Source organism: Polyodon spathula, chromosome 10, assembly GCF_017654505.1.
Source record: "Polyodon spathula isolate WHYD16114869_AA chromosome 10, ASM1765450v1, whole genome shotgun sequence".
NCBI classification, from domain to species: Eukaryota; Metazoa; Chordata; class Actinopteri; order Acipenseriformes; family Polyodontidae; genus Polyodon; species Polyodon spathula.
The window spans coordinates 8,779,312-8,794,749 of record NC_054543.1 but is presented as its reverse complement, the minus strand read 5'-3'; the positions used below and the strand labels follow the sequence as shown (position 1 = coordinate 8,794,749).

Sequence of the window (15,438 nt, the reverse complement as noted above, 5' to 3'; positions counted from 1 at the left end):
AGCATGTGTCCACAGCGTTTAACGTTTTGCCAATTAAATAGAAAAGGTCACTGACTGATGACTTTACTTCTCAGCTGCTGTCAGTTTCAGTGTCTCTCAGTTACAGTAAAGACGTTTTACTGAGCTCTGAGCATTGGAGTAAGAGGTAATGTACCAGTAGCTCTAAAGTAGTGCCCAGTATGAAAAACTAGAACGATTTCTAGCAAAACTGTTGTTAAAGATGTGTGTTGTGTTTTATTTGGTCCGTAAAGGATTGTCTCTGTTGTGCATCAGGGTTTTTTGCTTTGTTTTTGACATTCGTTAACGCTTGCAAAAGAGACACAGCTATTTCCTCTTGTATTTTGAAAACGGGAGATCAGTACGAAGTCTGCCATTGGAATACTTTTTTGTTTTGTTTTCTGTGAAATCATTAACCCTGTAGATTTAATCAGTATGTGAAAGGTGCAGTAGCACTTGAAAGGTAGGCAAGTCAATATTTTGTTATCTTATCACAGTTATGAGAGACTACATTTAAACTCTTGGCACAAATCTGTACTTGCCGAGTGGCCCACTTTGTCGAGCTTGCTGCTTTCAGTTACTCTGGTGGGTGTTCACATATATTTATGAAGGATTTTTATGTTTTGAAACACAAGAATGATTCCTACCAGAAGTCTTTTTATTAGGGGAGGAGGGTATAAGCATACATCCTCGCCATTTTTTTTTTTTTTTTTAGATCATTTTGTCTCACATTCTCAATGTATTTAAAATCTTGGTTCATGGCCATATATTTCATTGCTGCCTTAAGGGTCACCTCTTTAACAGACTTTGCATGAACAGTGTTTTCATGAGACCCCTTTTCATTAGAACACTCCTTTTTATAATCAATTTCTGTTCTAGAATAGGCTTTACTACCTCAGCCTGACTCATGTTTATTAGTACCATCTGTATTTATAAGATGCTATTAAAAAACAATTAAAAAGAAAAGCTTGTAAAAGAGAAACATGTTGGTCAGAATGAATTAACAGCATGAGCCCTGAAGAGAGAGGAAAAAAAAAGACCTGTGATAGAATATAGTGGAAGTTGCTCCTGAATTTCTTGCTTGAAGTTTACAAGATTATTTTTGAAAAACTGAATCCTTTAGCATCTGTACATAACATTTGACTTTGTTGTTATTGGAAGGATAACCGTATATGAGCATTACGTTACAAATGGCAGGAATAATACCCCTCTGGTTGCGCATGATTTATACTGGGCTCCACTTCACTTTAATGCTCCATAACAACGTTAAACAGTTTGATACCGGTTCTCAACGGAATGCATGTATTCCCTGTCGCATCACCTGCCATCTAACAAACACGTAATTCACACGTTTGATTACATTATTTTTCAATGTTCACTATATATATATATATATATATATATATATATATATATATATATATATATATATATATATATATGTATGTGTGTCATAGTCCTGAATTCCATTCCGAAACAACTCCTGTTTAATTCTTTAAAATACGTCATTGTTGAGTTAAGAGTATAGCGTTGGGACTGGGTAGAAGTATTAACTGCAATATTTAAGACACTTCTGAAAACTCAGCATTTGTCGGAATGTGAATATTTAAAGGTCCTGTTCAAAATTTTATGACTCCTCACAAAAGCTGTTGAATATTTTAAAGGGTAGATTGTAAATGTATGAATTGAGGCATGTCGGTGTTGGTAAGATGTGGATTTTAGTTCAGGTGTTGCTCACCTCTGTTGTAAATTATCTTGTTGTGCTTGGTTTATTTAACATATAGCCTGCGCAAGGTGTCTCTTTTTCTGTTTTTATTTTTTATAGAGTGCCCCCTTGCACTGTCCTGATGTGTTGTTCAGATGGAAAAGAAAAACGTTTCTCTGGCATGTGCATCTCACTTCACAATCTTTTCACACTTTTTTTTTTTTTTTTAAACCTGCGGTAAGGAATAGAAATGTAAAACCGTTAAATAAAAAATGACCCCTTCTATTCCTTTGTGTCTGGAAGGACCCTCCCATTTTATATGGCATGGCACCCATGCTATCTAATCCTCCCCTCCTGTGAATGTTGATTTTATGTCTTATATTGACAAAGTTAAGAGTGAAGTAAGTTTTTTTCTTTTCACACCTTGACCCAGGTTAAAAGAAATGAAAACCAGGGTGATCCCTTCTGGTGCTGTGAAACTCGAAACCATGTTGATTGTTGCGAACATACCCTTGTGCTTACACTACAGGTCTGTTTACCAGGGCTGGGATTCTTGTTTTTTGTATGTTTAGTTTAATGTTTACTTTACCTACCAAAGGTGCTCCTATGTGAGCAGAAAGAAAACGAGACTCATAAAAATAAATCTTGATTTAATATTGTTCAATGCCCTGTATATTTGAGGTAGCTATTTGGGTTCTGGTCAAAGATTACTAGCTGTCTGACTAAAGATGTATTGTTTTTGTGTTTACCTGTGTAAGTTGTAGCGATAAGGAACAGGACCGTGGTTATCTCTAGAGTTGTATTTTTGGGTTGAGATTCTGAAGCGCATAAGCTGATTTTTAAATACTTTTTCTGCACCTTCCAGCAACCATATAAATTCAGATGCCCTGTGTGTTCTGTTTCATTAACCCTAACAAAACATTATACCTCAAAACAGCCATGCAAGTATCGTTATCCACCAGGGACAGCGTGTCTCTTTACTCATTGTGGGGCAGCCTTTGGTTATTCTACAAGCAGCATTGTAGTGCACAGGGCTTAACTTAGGGCACTTGGAGTGGGGGTAGTATTTGGTGGTGTAGATAAAAGGGGTAGGTTTTTTTTTTTTTTTTTTTTTTTTTTGAAAAGATTCATTCTTTAAAAAAAAAAAAAGTTTGTATTAGCTCATGCTTTTAAGTACTGTTTTTAAAGCACTTATCTGACTTGTAGCAACATTCACATGTTTATTTGTGTTACTTTGTATATTTAATAGTATATAATTGATAGAAGGGGATTTCATGGTTGTTTCAAAACAGGACACAGGGATCACCCTCTGAAAAGAAGACTAATTAAATCAAAATGAAAGTGATCTATATTTGTTAATCTTAAGGGTCGTGGAATTCATATTTGACTATAAATCAGAAAATAAAAGAAAAACGTTCTGCTTAAAATCATTTGACCATTTCAAAGTCCTGATTCTGGGTGACTGCCACATCCCTTTAGTAAATAGACTAATTATTGGTACCACTACAGCTTCTATTTTCCTTTTAACAAAGGATTAAAGGGGCATCCTGCAAGGTATTCAGCTCTTTTCCTTACTACGTAATTAGTGCTTTTTACTGCTGGAATTCAGGAAATAAATAAATATATATATATTATATCATATATATATATATATATTATATATATAATATATATAGAAATATATATATATATATATATTCTGTTTCTTTTCTTTTCTACATCAAGAAAAGTGAATGTAAAAAAAAACAAACGCTTTCCATATTGAGTGGAAGGGAAACAAAATGTCTGTTGTTGTTCAATTCAGGGAATAAGTTAGCAGACATTTCTCCCTCTAATTTTCAAGCCATGTTCATAAATATCTTTTTGAGGAGAATATGTTCAAGTTTACTATAGAAAAGCCTGCTGTTGTGCGGAGTGGATCCTTTTTTCCTTTTAATTTTTAAATGTATATTATATTATATAAATATAAATGGGGGGGAGATTTGTACATAGTAATCAAGTATCAGCACTACCCATGCCTTGAGTTTGTGTTTAGCAGGGAAGGTATATTTAAAATGCTCCTAAGACACTGCCTGCAGTGAGCGTCGGTGGGTGGGGTCTTGCTTACATGTTACAATGTAATGTTGAATTTAATCCTTTCTGGTGCAAAAAATAAATAAATAACTCATGTAAACAGTAGCAGTCCCCAGGACTGTACTGGACTATTTAGACAGTCCCATTTGGTAGGGAATGTCTTTGAGATGCTGTCTTGGGAGCTTGTGAACACTTGAATAGTTGCAAACACACACAAAAAAAATGTTTTGCAGTTCACTGTTCTTAACATACACACTTACAATGTGTATTGCTGGTACTGTAGTGTTTTAACCTGATGATGCTTTTAAAAAAATTATTGTACAAAATAACTGCTCTCTCTCTCTCTCTCTCTCTCTCTCTCTCTCTCTCTCTCTCTCTCTCTCTCTCTCCTAAATCTATCCCTGCTTGTCCACTGTCAGCTCTTTTAAAATCAACAGATTTGTGTGAATTACTTGTATATACAGATTTCCAGGCTCAGATTTAACTCACTGTTTTAAGAAAAGAAAAAAAAAGAAAAAAAAAAAAAGAAAAAAACCCTCAGGGACATTTTACACACTACTCATTCAATTCAGGTACTTTCTGTAGATTCTGAAGCCTAGCAGTGACTTTTCTTATTAATAATATAAATAAATAAAGGAAAACATGCCTGTTAAAGAGGGTGTGTTTTTTTGTTTTGTTTTTTGTTTAGTTTTTAAAATTTTAATGAATGTCAATTTTTAACTCTGTTTAGGTGAAATATTAGCCAAACAGTGTTTTTAACGCTGCATTAAACTCTCCAGCACACAGTGCCTCGGACACTTAAATAGTGGCATTCTGTTCTTACTGCTCGTCAGATTACCGGGGTCCTGTTCTCTGGACATCATCTCTGTTTTTATTTCAACATTTCATATTGTGTTTTTTTTTTTTATGCGTTTTTAATATGTGCATTTTTAATCGTTTTGAAAATAAGTTTTTGTTATGTAGGCAAAAACCTTGCTAGAGATGTGCTAAGTGATCTTTTTACATTTTTTAAATTACCTTGACTTAGGGCTGCTATGCTATGTTACTGCTACCATGCTGCTGAAAGGCATAGGGTTGCAGAAGTATTGCATGCTACTAATCTAGTCCCTATGCCACATTTAATTTGTATCAAATCAGCATGGGTTTAACTACATTCTGCATCACTTGCCTACCCTAGAATATTTATTTTAGGGTTATTGATGGGGGTTGAATAAAATCTTTTGTTAACTGGGGTTCCTTGTAAAAGGCTTCAATGTTATCTTTGTTGGGCGCAGTAACAAATCACCTAGCTAATTCCATTGCTTACTTTGTCTTAGTGGCCGTGATGGTGAGTGGCATATTTTTATTTATTTTAAATAAGAAATGTTTCATCAAGCCTTTAGCAGGCTTTTGTGAACCTTTGTGTCTTCATTTAAGTTTTTGTTTAAGTTTTTTCTCTCTAATTTTGAAAAGAAAATTTGATGGGGAAACAATTAAGCAAAGACAACAAGCATGTTGAGGTAGTAAAGGAATAAAAAGTAATAGCTGTATTTTGAAGGAAACGGACGTTGTATCTAATTGAAGTGCTTACGTGGGGGCTGTGTTACTGTCCTTGCACTATTTACTGATAATTTCAGGGTTTGACTTGTTTTCTTTCATATATATATATATCAAATCTGTTTTTAAAATACCTCATCCCATTTGCTACAGTTAAGAGCACTTCGAAAACAATGACCCACGTTCCTCTCGGTTCAGTCTGATGTTCAGAAAACAGGCACTCCAATAACTTCACTGACCTCATTTCAATATTTACTGTTTACAGTTTGACACAATTGTATAATTAATATTTCTCTTGTACTGAAGTTTTTATTTATGTATTTTTTTTTGTTCAGTTTCTTTTTGTACTGTGTGATTCCAAGCTATGATCAGCGTCTATTTAGTGGAGCACTTAAATGATCACAAGAATCATGTTCGTTTGATTGCACTATATATAATTTTTTAATGCAATTCCATTTTAATTTATTTTGACTTGATTGGACTAAAATAAATAAATAAATAAATAACTAAGCTGTGTCCTAATGTATGTGATGAAGTACTTTTTTTTTTTATTATTTCTGTGATCTTTTGCATTGAATGTCAGGCAATGCTGATTAATTCTGTCTTTGTGCATGTGTAATATTTTACTGGTTATGTTGTATTCTATTAGAAGATTTCATTTCCGCAACACATTGTAATGTTGTGTAAGGTCGTACTCACTGGATGCTAAAATCAATTCTTTTCGAACCACTATTCTAATAAATTTTGTTGTGAAAAAATATATACTTGTGGTGCATATTCTTGATTTGTAACTAATTCCTCGGCATGTTGTGAAAATTTCCCCTCTAAATAGTTTTCCTTTTTTGTATTTCCAGCAGTCACTGCATACACATGGGAAGTTAAGCCAGTATGAAGGATAATATTGAGTTACACGGGACATACAGAACAAGTCATTGTGATGTTGAACACTAATCTCAATACAGTGCTTCATTTAGATCTAAACATGCTTTATTTTCCTAACTTTGTACCTGTGTAAACAAGAAGAGAGTATTCAACTGTAGGTCATGGCCATCTGTTTATTCAGTCTGACTTGTAATTGATTGGAATCGAGGCCTCCATCTAAGTAGCTATTTGCCTTATTTTATGAAACGTTGCGTTTGATGTTGTATTCTGGCCTTTTCTGTCTCGTACAATCCACACATGAAAGAATGCGGTACAGATATGTTTTACCACAAATATTGAGGTTCTGAAGAATGTAGCTCGAGGTGACTTGATTCTAGTTTTCATCTGGTTACTCTAATGGAGGTTATATCTTGGGGACCAGCCAGTTGGATTTTATCAAACCTGTTGGCAGTGGTTATTGATCATCCTGTATAGTTCATGTATATCTTGCCATGGGGAAATGGGCTTGTCCTTTGTGAGGTGCATATTTGTTCTCTCACACTAGCTAACAGAACCTCATCACTAGTTGAAAAAAGGAGAGGTTCTCGTTTGCTGATAGCCTGTGCAAAATCACGTGTAGCAATTTGGACATGTCTGTCATTGAGTCTACAAGCTGCTGGTATTGGAAACGATCCAGCACGAAGCCATAGTGCATTGCAGGGAGTAACAGGTTGGGTTTTCAGCCTGGATCATAAACACACACTCCTACACAAACACCGAACAAGGGTATCGCAACACAAAGGAATTCTTGCCTTCAATCATCTTGACTTCTGGGGCCAGATGATTCCCAAATAAAACATATTTTTTTAAACACAAAAAAATTTATGTTATAATATACAACATATATATATATATATATATATATATATATATATATATATATATATATATATATATATATATATATATATATATATATATATATATATATACACATATACATACATACATACACACACTAATTAACTGCAAATTAAACCAGCATGTTGGGTGTGCCTCTAGAGATCCAGTGAATAGTTCTAAAAGAAATATATATGTTCAACTCCTCCCTTGGTTAAATAAATGCATTTGAGGTTGATGTGGGATGTGCAATGCTTTACCGTGTTGATTTTCACGCTTCACTCGCTGTTAGAAACCATGGATTTGGTGATGAATTTTTAAAACAAATTATGGTCTGTGTGCATAAAAAGAACAGTTGTACAGCTTCCACTTCTCTTCCAATTCCCTTGGGTTCTGCTGTGTGTTCTGTATGACCTTGTGTTGTGCTGCATGTCATATTTCTGTCATGCCTCACAAATCTGCATTATATGTGTTGCATCTCTCAGGCCAGTGTGTGATGCGGGAATCACATTAAAAATAAATAGATTTTGTTCCAGGTGCAATGGTAAAAGCATTCTGCTGCAGTTTATTTACTCAGATCTAATCTTGGCAGGAAGGCAGTGTGGCGATTTCAAAGCAACATTTAATATAAATCAGGTAATACAATACAAAAGAAGTTTGTAAAGGAACATTAACCAGTCATGCTTTAATGAAGATCACAAATTCTGTGAAGGTTGTGAATCCTCTGCTCTGGACACTTGTAAAAACTATTCACTTTAAATCATTTGTGCAATAAAATTGTGGAGATGCAGCATTTGGTTCATAGGGCTCCCTGATGAGAGCAGCTGCAGGTTACAATGAAACAGATACATCAAATCCAACAATAGAGCAAGTTATATTGGTATGCAAGGGTTTTATTGTCCCTTCAGAAAATGTATTTACTAAGAAGGCAGCAGATATCAGATACCCTGCATAAGTTTACAGTGATGTGTAGAAACCCAAGGTGCAGATCCTGTAAAATATGTTGCAGCAATTAAGACTTCTCAAAGATCAACCTGTATTCTAGAGCTTCACATTCTCCTTAATTAGAAAATCTTTAGCAAGGAATTATGGTACTGTGTTTTTTTTTTTTTTGGCATTTAACTTTTTTGTTCTTTTTAAACATTGTGTTTATAATATATCTTTAGCTGGTATAATCTTTGCTCAAAATCAGGGTTTTATGTTTTTTTTTTTTTTTTCTTCCTTTTTTCCAGTGATTCTGAAGACTTGAGCCAGGCCAAAGCAATAGATGACAAGCCTTCCTCTCTGGAGCAGTTTATGGCCAAACTGTGCCCCCATCACCAGAAGCAGATTGTTGATGCCTTGGGGTTCCTGCAGAATGAAGTAAAGCCTGTAGCTTTCTCCACTCCTTCTCAAAGTCCACAGAAAGTGAGCGATGGTGCCATGGCAGAGACAGACTGTAGCCCTGTCTGCCAGTTGCAAATAACCATGGCCCCTGGCACTGAGCAAGAGACCAGCTCCCTGAACCCCCCTTTTTCTGATTCTCAGAAATCCATTGAAATTCCAACCACCACGGGAAGCATTAGTGACTCCATAGAAGTTACGAGTGCACAAAACAACCCAATCGAACAAGCCTCTCTGACTACAGCTTCAAAAGGAAACGCAGTTCCTGCTTCATCTTGCGCATATAGTTCCATCCCCCTAGGCCACCTCCCTCTAATTTCTGGAGATCTTAAAGAATTGAAATGCAACGAAACTGAAAGAGAGGACATTGGACGCTCTGACAAGGTGAAAAGCAACCCAAGTGGCACCGTTTGTGTCAGTAAAGTAGATGTAGCAAATAGGGGTAGAAGCTCTTGTCCCACTGATGGCACTTTAGACGATCTGCAGAGCAGCTCAGAAACTCCTTTGTATTCAGACTTTAAGGGAGCTTCCCAATGTATTGGTGTGGCATTGGCACCAGGAAGCCTCCATCCTTCACTAGGAAGGACTGGTCAGCTTTTTGATCACCTCTATCATGCAGACAAAAATGGCTCCTTAGGTGATACCAAAGATGTGTGGCTTGGCCTGAGCCCTGATAGAAGGGCAACAAAGACTACTGTTTCTTTCAGATGCTCAAGCTCCCCTGCTTCACCTAAGACAGCCCGAAAGAGTATAAGGAGGCCCTATTTGAGGCCCCGTAGTTCTGCTCTGTGCCAGATCGTGAATGACCTTGATAACCAGTGTGACATTGTTTACATCAGTAAGCCCATTACTGAATGTGAGCCGGTGCCACAGAAACCTATCTTCTCCCAGCGAACTGCTAGAAAGAGCACCAGAGGCCACATGTGCAGCGAAGAGTACTGGGAACTGAAAACTGTCCGCACACTGGCCCGGAAATCTGCTGCCAATGAGAAGGGCAACTGCCCCTCTCTGATGCCAGAATCTGTTACTTTGATAACACCTAAACAGGTGCTAGCCATGCCAGATAGTGTCCCACCAACAGATGTACCCTTTGCTGGCAGCTGTGGCGAGACCCTTGGACAGAATGCACCCTCAAAGGAAACACTGGTCAAGGAGATCGGTGGAGGTGTTTATGCTGTGGGTCATGATGCTGCGCGGATTGTTGAAACCAGTAAGACCGACCAACCTCGGGCCAAAGATGGCACCTCCCAACCTTTAAAAGCTCTACTTTCATTAGTAAAGAAACACAGCAAGGAAACGGAGCAGCAGCAGACAGAAATGCCTTTAACTAATGAAATATGTGCTAAAACCGTGATCCAGACAGATCAGTCTGAAGAAGAACCTTCCAGCAGTAGACAAAAGGATGAGAAAGAATTGGATTCAGGGCAACTGGAAGAAATCCCAATAGCAGCAGCAGTGAGAGAAGGCAGTGAGCTGGGATCAGAGATGCTCTTGGAAAATGCTGTCAAAGCCTGTGCCAGTGAGTTGCAACCCACAGCAAGATCCACATCTCCCATGATGACTCCTGATGATAATCTACAAGTAGAGGACACAAGAAATGATATAGGAACCATAATTGAGACCCTGGAGCTGCAGGAGTCAGAACAGCAGGTATTACATCTTGTGAAAGATAAACTTGTTCTGCAACAGAGTAGTGAAAGTATCTCTGCTTGCGGTTCAAAGGATGAAGAAATGGAAGAAGAATCGGACACTGTAACGGAAATGGACGTGAAGCATGAAGCACTGGCGGTAGATGATGGAAGGAGCACTCCTGAAAATACATGCGTGAAAAAGCGGCACCGGAAAGTGTTTGCCACTTCAGACAGGCTCCTGCGGAGTCGGCAACAGATAAGGATTTCTGATGAGGCCCCATCCAATATGGGAGAAACCACATCAGAGACCACACCCAGCCCTCTGCAGGTTCCCGAGCTGCAAGTCACCCTGTTTAAAAGTCCTGGAGCCAAACGTTTCCGCAAATCAGTGGAGTTAAAACGGACAGATTTAGTTAGCTTCCCAGCAGACTGCTTCCACAAGACCATACTTGAGGGCATTGGTGATCCAGACAACATGCTGGAGGACTGCTCTGAAAGCAGCTCTGATGAGGAGGTAGAAGAGAAGAATGTTTTGCGGACTAGACAGAATTACAAATCTATGTTGGCCAAGGAACTTGAAAGCGACGAAGTCAGGGAGGGTGGAAGTGTCTCTACTTTCGAAAACGAACACTACCGCAAAAGGGAAGGGCTGTGGGTAACAGTGAAGGCCAATTCGGAGAGGAGGAGAGTGCTTCTGTCAGAGGAAGAGGGGATGTCACCTTTGCTGAACAGTGAACTAATGGAAGGCAAACCTGATGACTCCATGGGCAAGATTCTCGAGAGATTTAGCAAAGTGCATCCTGATAAAGGCAGTAACTGCTTGCTGAATGGGAGGGGAACAGTTAAACCCCTGACCTCCAAGGCATTAATGAGGCACAAGAAGCGAGTCCTTAAGTCTTACAACTTGGAGTGTCCTGAGGTATCCATGGTAGGTGGAAGAAAGGGGATAAGTAAGCAGTATCAAGCTAGGGCTGATGTCGGTCTGCATTCTGATCCGTTTGGCTTGACAAATGTTGACCTCTCTGTGAAAGACCCACCCAAGTTCTTGGAGGTTTTGACAGAAGAGGAGAACCAATACCTCATCACCAACCTAAACGCCAAGTATGAGAAGGTGCACAAGGGCTGGGTGCAGCTGGAGAAGGAAGGCCAGCCTGCACCCAAACCTAAAAACAAAGCAGACAGGCTCAAGGAGATATGGAAGAGCAAACGCAGGGTCAGAAGGTCGAAAGCTCTGGATCAACAGAGATTTTCCCCAGTGCAGATGCTATTCATGAAGACCTTCAACCTTGCCAACATTTGTCAGTGGTTCCTGGAAACGACTGAAACCAAGTCTCTTGTTATAGTCAAAAAGATCAACACTCGTCTGCCATCTGAAACTCAGCTTTGTTTTCATAATTCCTCTTCCAGTGCTGCAGGGTCATCACGTGATGTCTACCCCAGCATACAAGCCGAGCGCTTGAAGAAACATCTAAAAAAGTTTGCAATGGCCTCCCCAGCCAAGAACAATTTAAAGAACCAAAAGCTGTGGGCCAGAGCAAGTGAACATACATCTGCTAATGGCAGTAACAAAGAGAGGCTAAGAAAAGAAATATCCAGTGCCACTCGTATTTCCACTAAACCCAGCAGTAACCATATCGCTCCTAAGATGCAAGTAGTTCAATGTCAGAAGACCCCTCAGGGGGTTAAGAGCCCGGCAAGCGCCAGGATCCTTAGGAAGTACTCCAACATCCGAGGGAAGCTGCAGGTGCAGCAGCACAAGCTAAAGACAAATGAGACCTCTGGAATGGACCACAAGAGTATGCATATGAAACCTCTAAAGTCTCCGATCATGGCCTGTGGTCCCAAATCAGGGGGTCTACAGAGGGGGAGACCTCAAGAATCTAACAAGGTGAAGGAAAAGAAAATTTTAAACAGGACCAAGGTTGATGCCCCTCCTGTGACCAGAAAGGTGGCTGCAGAGGAGAAGGTAACCAAGAGCAACAGCAGACCATCTGCTCTGTGCAGCAGAAACAGGCACAAGAAGCAGCAGCCGCTGAAGAAAACACCAGTGACAGCTCGAAAACCTCAAAGAATTTCTGTGGTTGCCAAGGTTTTAGAAACAAAACAGAAAGGCAAAAGGCTTGACACAAAACAACCCAAAACTTACAAAGAAGCAGATAGGAGGCAAGAAGCTCCACAGTTAAGAGGTATGCGGTTTAACCCCAATGATCCCAGTGACGGAAAAGACCAGAGAAAGTGTCTCAAGACGAGAGCTATGACCAGCACTTTTCCCCCACTTAGCAAGGTGGCTGTGGTTTCATCCCAAGATCAGGTGCTGACTCGCTCTCAGCGAAAGCTTGAAGTTTCTGTAAGTTTGGGGCTACAGACAAGAAAGAGGGTGAAAGACATACAACCTGCACTGGCCAAACGTACCAGAAGGTCCAGCGTCAACTAAAATAAACGTTTTGGGAAGCGGGTGGTGGTGGTGGTGGTGTGGTTTATAATGTAGATGAGGTTGTGTTTTGGGAGACAAATAGAAAAAAGTAACCATGTAAAAACTATTGTAAAGTGAATATACGTTCTGAGTGTAAAACTTGCATTAAAGATGTTTAAGCTCCCTCCATAAGCTTGAGCAAGCCTTTATAACCAAATAAAAAAAAAAATACCAGTAAACAATTTACAGGAAGGAATGTGCGTTTCTGGGAAAGTGTGATAAAGAAGTTTTGACTATTTGGGCAGTATGTACTGTATAATACACACCAACAAGTATTAGGACACATGACTAAATTCAGAACTGGAGGAGGGGTATTTGTTGTCTGTTTTACCCCACTCACTGAGCACATAATTTTGTCGTACAGTGTATCATATTGTACGTATGAGATGCAATACATATGAAAAATTGAATATGTTTATAGGTGCTGCATATTTGGTGTTTCTAGTGTCTTTTTTTATTTATAGTTTGTTGAAGCTCATATTCACAATGCTTCTGCCCTAGTTTTTTCTCTGTAATGTAAAAGGTGAGCATATTGGTCTAGGTCAGAGCAGTTGCTATCACTACCATTGTTATGGAAGAATTAAAGTATATTTACTTATGCTTTGAATATAGACTGTTGTTAAGGGGGAGCTAATGGTGTTCTACCAAATCACTAGACGGCAACATACTGTATAACAATTTAGGAAAAGTGAGAGATGGTCAAATTCAGATCCTTTAGTTATTAGTCCATTTAAGCAAAATATTCAAATGAATAATCTGTACTACAAGTGCTGTGGTACCCCACGTGTATTCATTTACTGCATTTTTTGGACCGGAATGTGGACTTCAAGTCTCGTACCACATTGAAGCCACTGGTACCAATAATATGTGTGGTACTTGAGTTACTGCTGTATGTATTTGAATAGGGTGCAGTTATCCAGTCAACTGTACAGCACTTCTGTATGTACATTATGTCCTAATACATGTTGGAGGGGTGGTGTGAGAGAGACAGACAGTATCGTGAGGAAGGAAGACTGGTGCTGAATACAGCTCCAGTCTGGTATTAAACTGGGCTTGCAATCAAAGAAGGGTCGAGGAGTTGAATCAGGCAAGGGGGCAGTGCCTTATTGATTGTGGTTTATAAGATGTATGTCTAGTCAGAGTGATATGGAAGGCTTGTTTTTATACTTGATGCACAAGCAGGGGGGGCAGTCTTCACGCAGATAAAGTCTGCTTCAGTAATATAAAGCTAGTCCCACCCGAATCCTTCTATACTCTGACTGCTCTTCTTTTTTTTTTTTTTTTTTTTTTTTTTTTTTTTAATGATTTTAAAGGGCTATGCCATTTTATACCCCATGCTAGAAAGCTACTACTTTTGTATATTTATGTTTGAGTTTCCTCAGTATATTTACAGGTGAACCCAGTGGTATAATAGCCTCCCAGTGTATCACTCTTGTATTTTGTGATTTTTTTTATTGTGATTTGTGATTATTTATGACAATGTACAATGTAGTTGTTGTGATAATAGTGTCATTGTAAGGCATCCCGATTCTGTTAGCTTTGTTTCTATGTGAGCAAAGTGTCTGAACCAATCCCCTGTGATTTGAACTCAGGACCGTTGAGCTTCAACATTTTTGCATGTGCTGTATTTGGTTGATTTCATTTTTCTATGTAGCATACAGCATTTGTTATCTAAGTATCAAATTAAAACAATTAAATTCTCACAGGGAGTCATGACAACAGTGAAAGCTGCCTATAAATAGCCACCACTGCAAAAAAGCAATTGAAGGCCCAGTACATTTATATACAGCTGTGTTATGAGCACTTCTAAATGCAGCGCTAGTCTATTGCTCAGTATCAAAGAGCGACTGGTACCCACTCCAAAGACCATCAGTAAAAATGGCTTATTATTAATAATAACAATTTCAACTGTAAGCCCAAAAGAGCCCACAAATGTTGGGACAAATTCTTGGTTAGGCTTATTCATTTTCATTCTTGCAACTACTAGTACATATATTCAGAAATATTTCATCACATAGATTTCTAGGGCTGTACAGAATGCTCATTCCCACACACTGTACTGTATGTTAATTTGATTTAGCACGTCATGAATTTAAAAGGCAGTGCTGATGTGTACACAAACATACAGTTTGTATCTACAGTATCTTCAGGGTGGAAATGTGCGCGTCTGTGAAAACGGGGTTGGAATGGCAGCTTTCACCGTGGCATTTGGTTGATTTTCTTTTTAAATAGTTTTAATAATAATGTAATAGTCGGATGCTTTGTTTAATCTTTTCGCTGCCAAGCTAAGTAGAGCGCTACCTCTCCTACTGTGCCATGGTAAAACTGGCAACTTTACCTTTTTAAACCCATCTGTTTTTTAACTCGATTTGACGTAGTATTTCACAAGATTGCGACCTGAGACCGCACGTATTGCTGTATAGGGTACACACTTTCACAATCTGTAGTTAACAGTATATTCCTGACCAGACCTCTGTCATTGGCACAATAGGAGAGTACCTTTAGGATAGAATAGGAGAGTCAATTGGTTCCTGTAAATTTATGATTGAGTACCTTTTTTATTATTCCAACTTCACAACAGCTCTTGCATCAGAAATCAGATTTAATTGATATGTTTGATAAATGTGTCAAATAAGAAAGTGCATCCAAAGTGTGCAAGCGTGATATAAAAGCCACCAATCAGAGTGCAGATAGAGGGGACATGACTCTCATAGCTTGTGATCAAGTCACCATCTGATGCTCTACAGATACTGCAGCAGGACCTTGCACTGTTCAGCACACCAAAATGGATTGCCCTAAAAACCCATTATGATAAGCTAAATGTTTTGAAAGTGCACCAGGACCCAAAGGATTCAGAAAATGCAATATATACTTGAAAA

At 38.5% G+C, this 15,438-nt stretch overlaps 1 protein-coding gene across 1 annotated transcript in view; it reads left to right on the top strand.

The window, feature by feature from the left end:
• Positions 1-13,833, top strand: part of LOC121321786 (ligand-dependent corepressor-like) — a 43,887-nt gene extending 30,054 nt beyond the window's left edge. Inside the window, exon 7 of the mRNA XM_041260988.1 lies at positions 8,305-13,833. Coding sequence (XP_041116922.1) covers positions 8,305-12,520 — 4,216 coding nt within the window. The 3' untranslated portion in view covers positions 12,521-13,833. The remainder of the gene's footprint in view (positions 1-8,304) is intronic.
• The last annotated feature ends 1,605 nt before the right edge of the window (positions 13,834-15,438 follow it).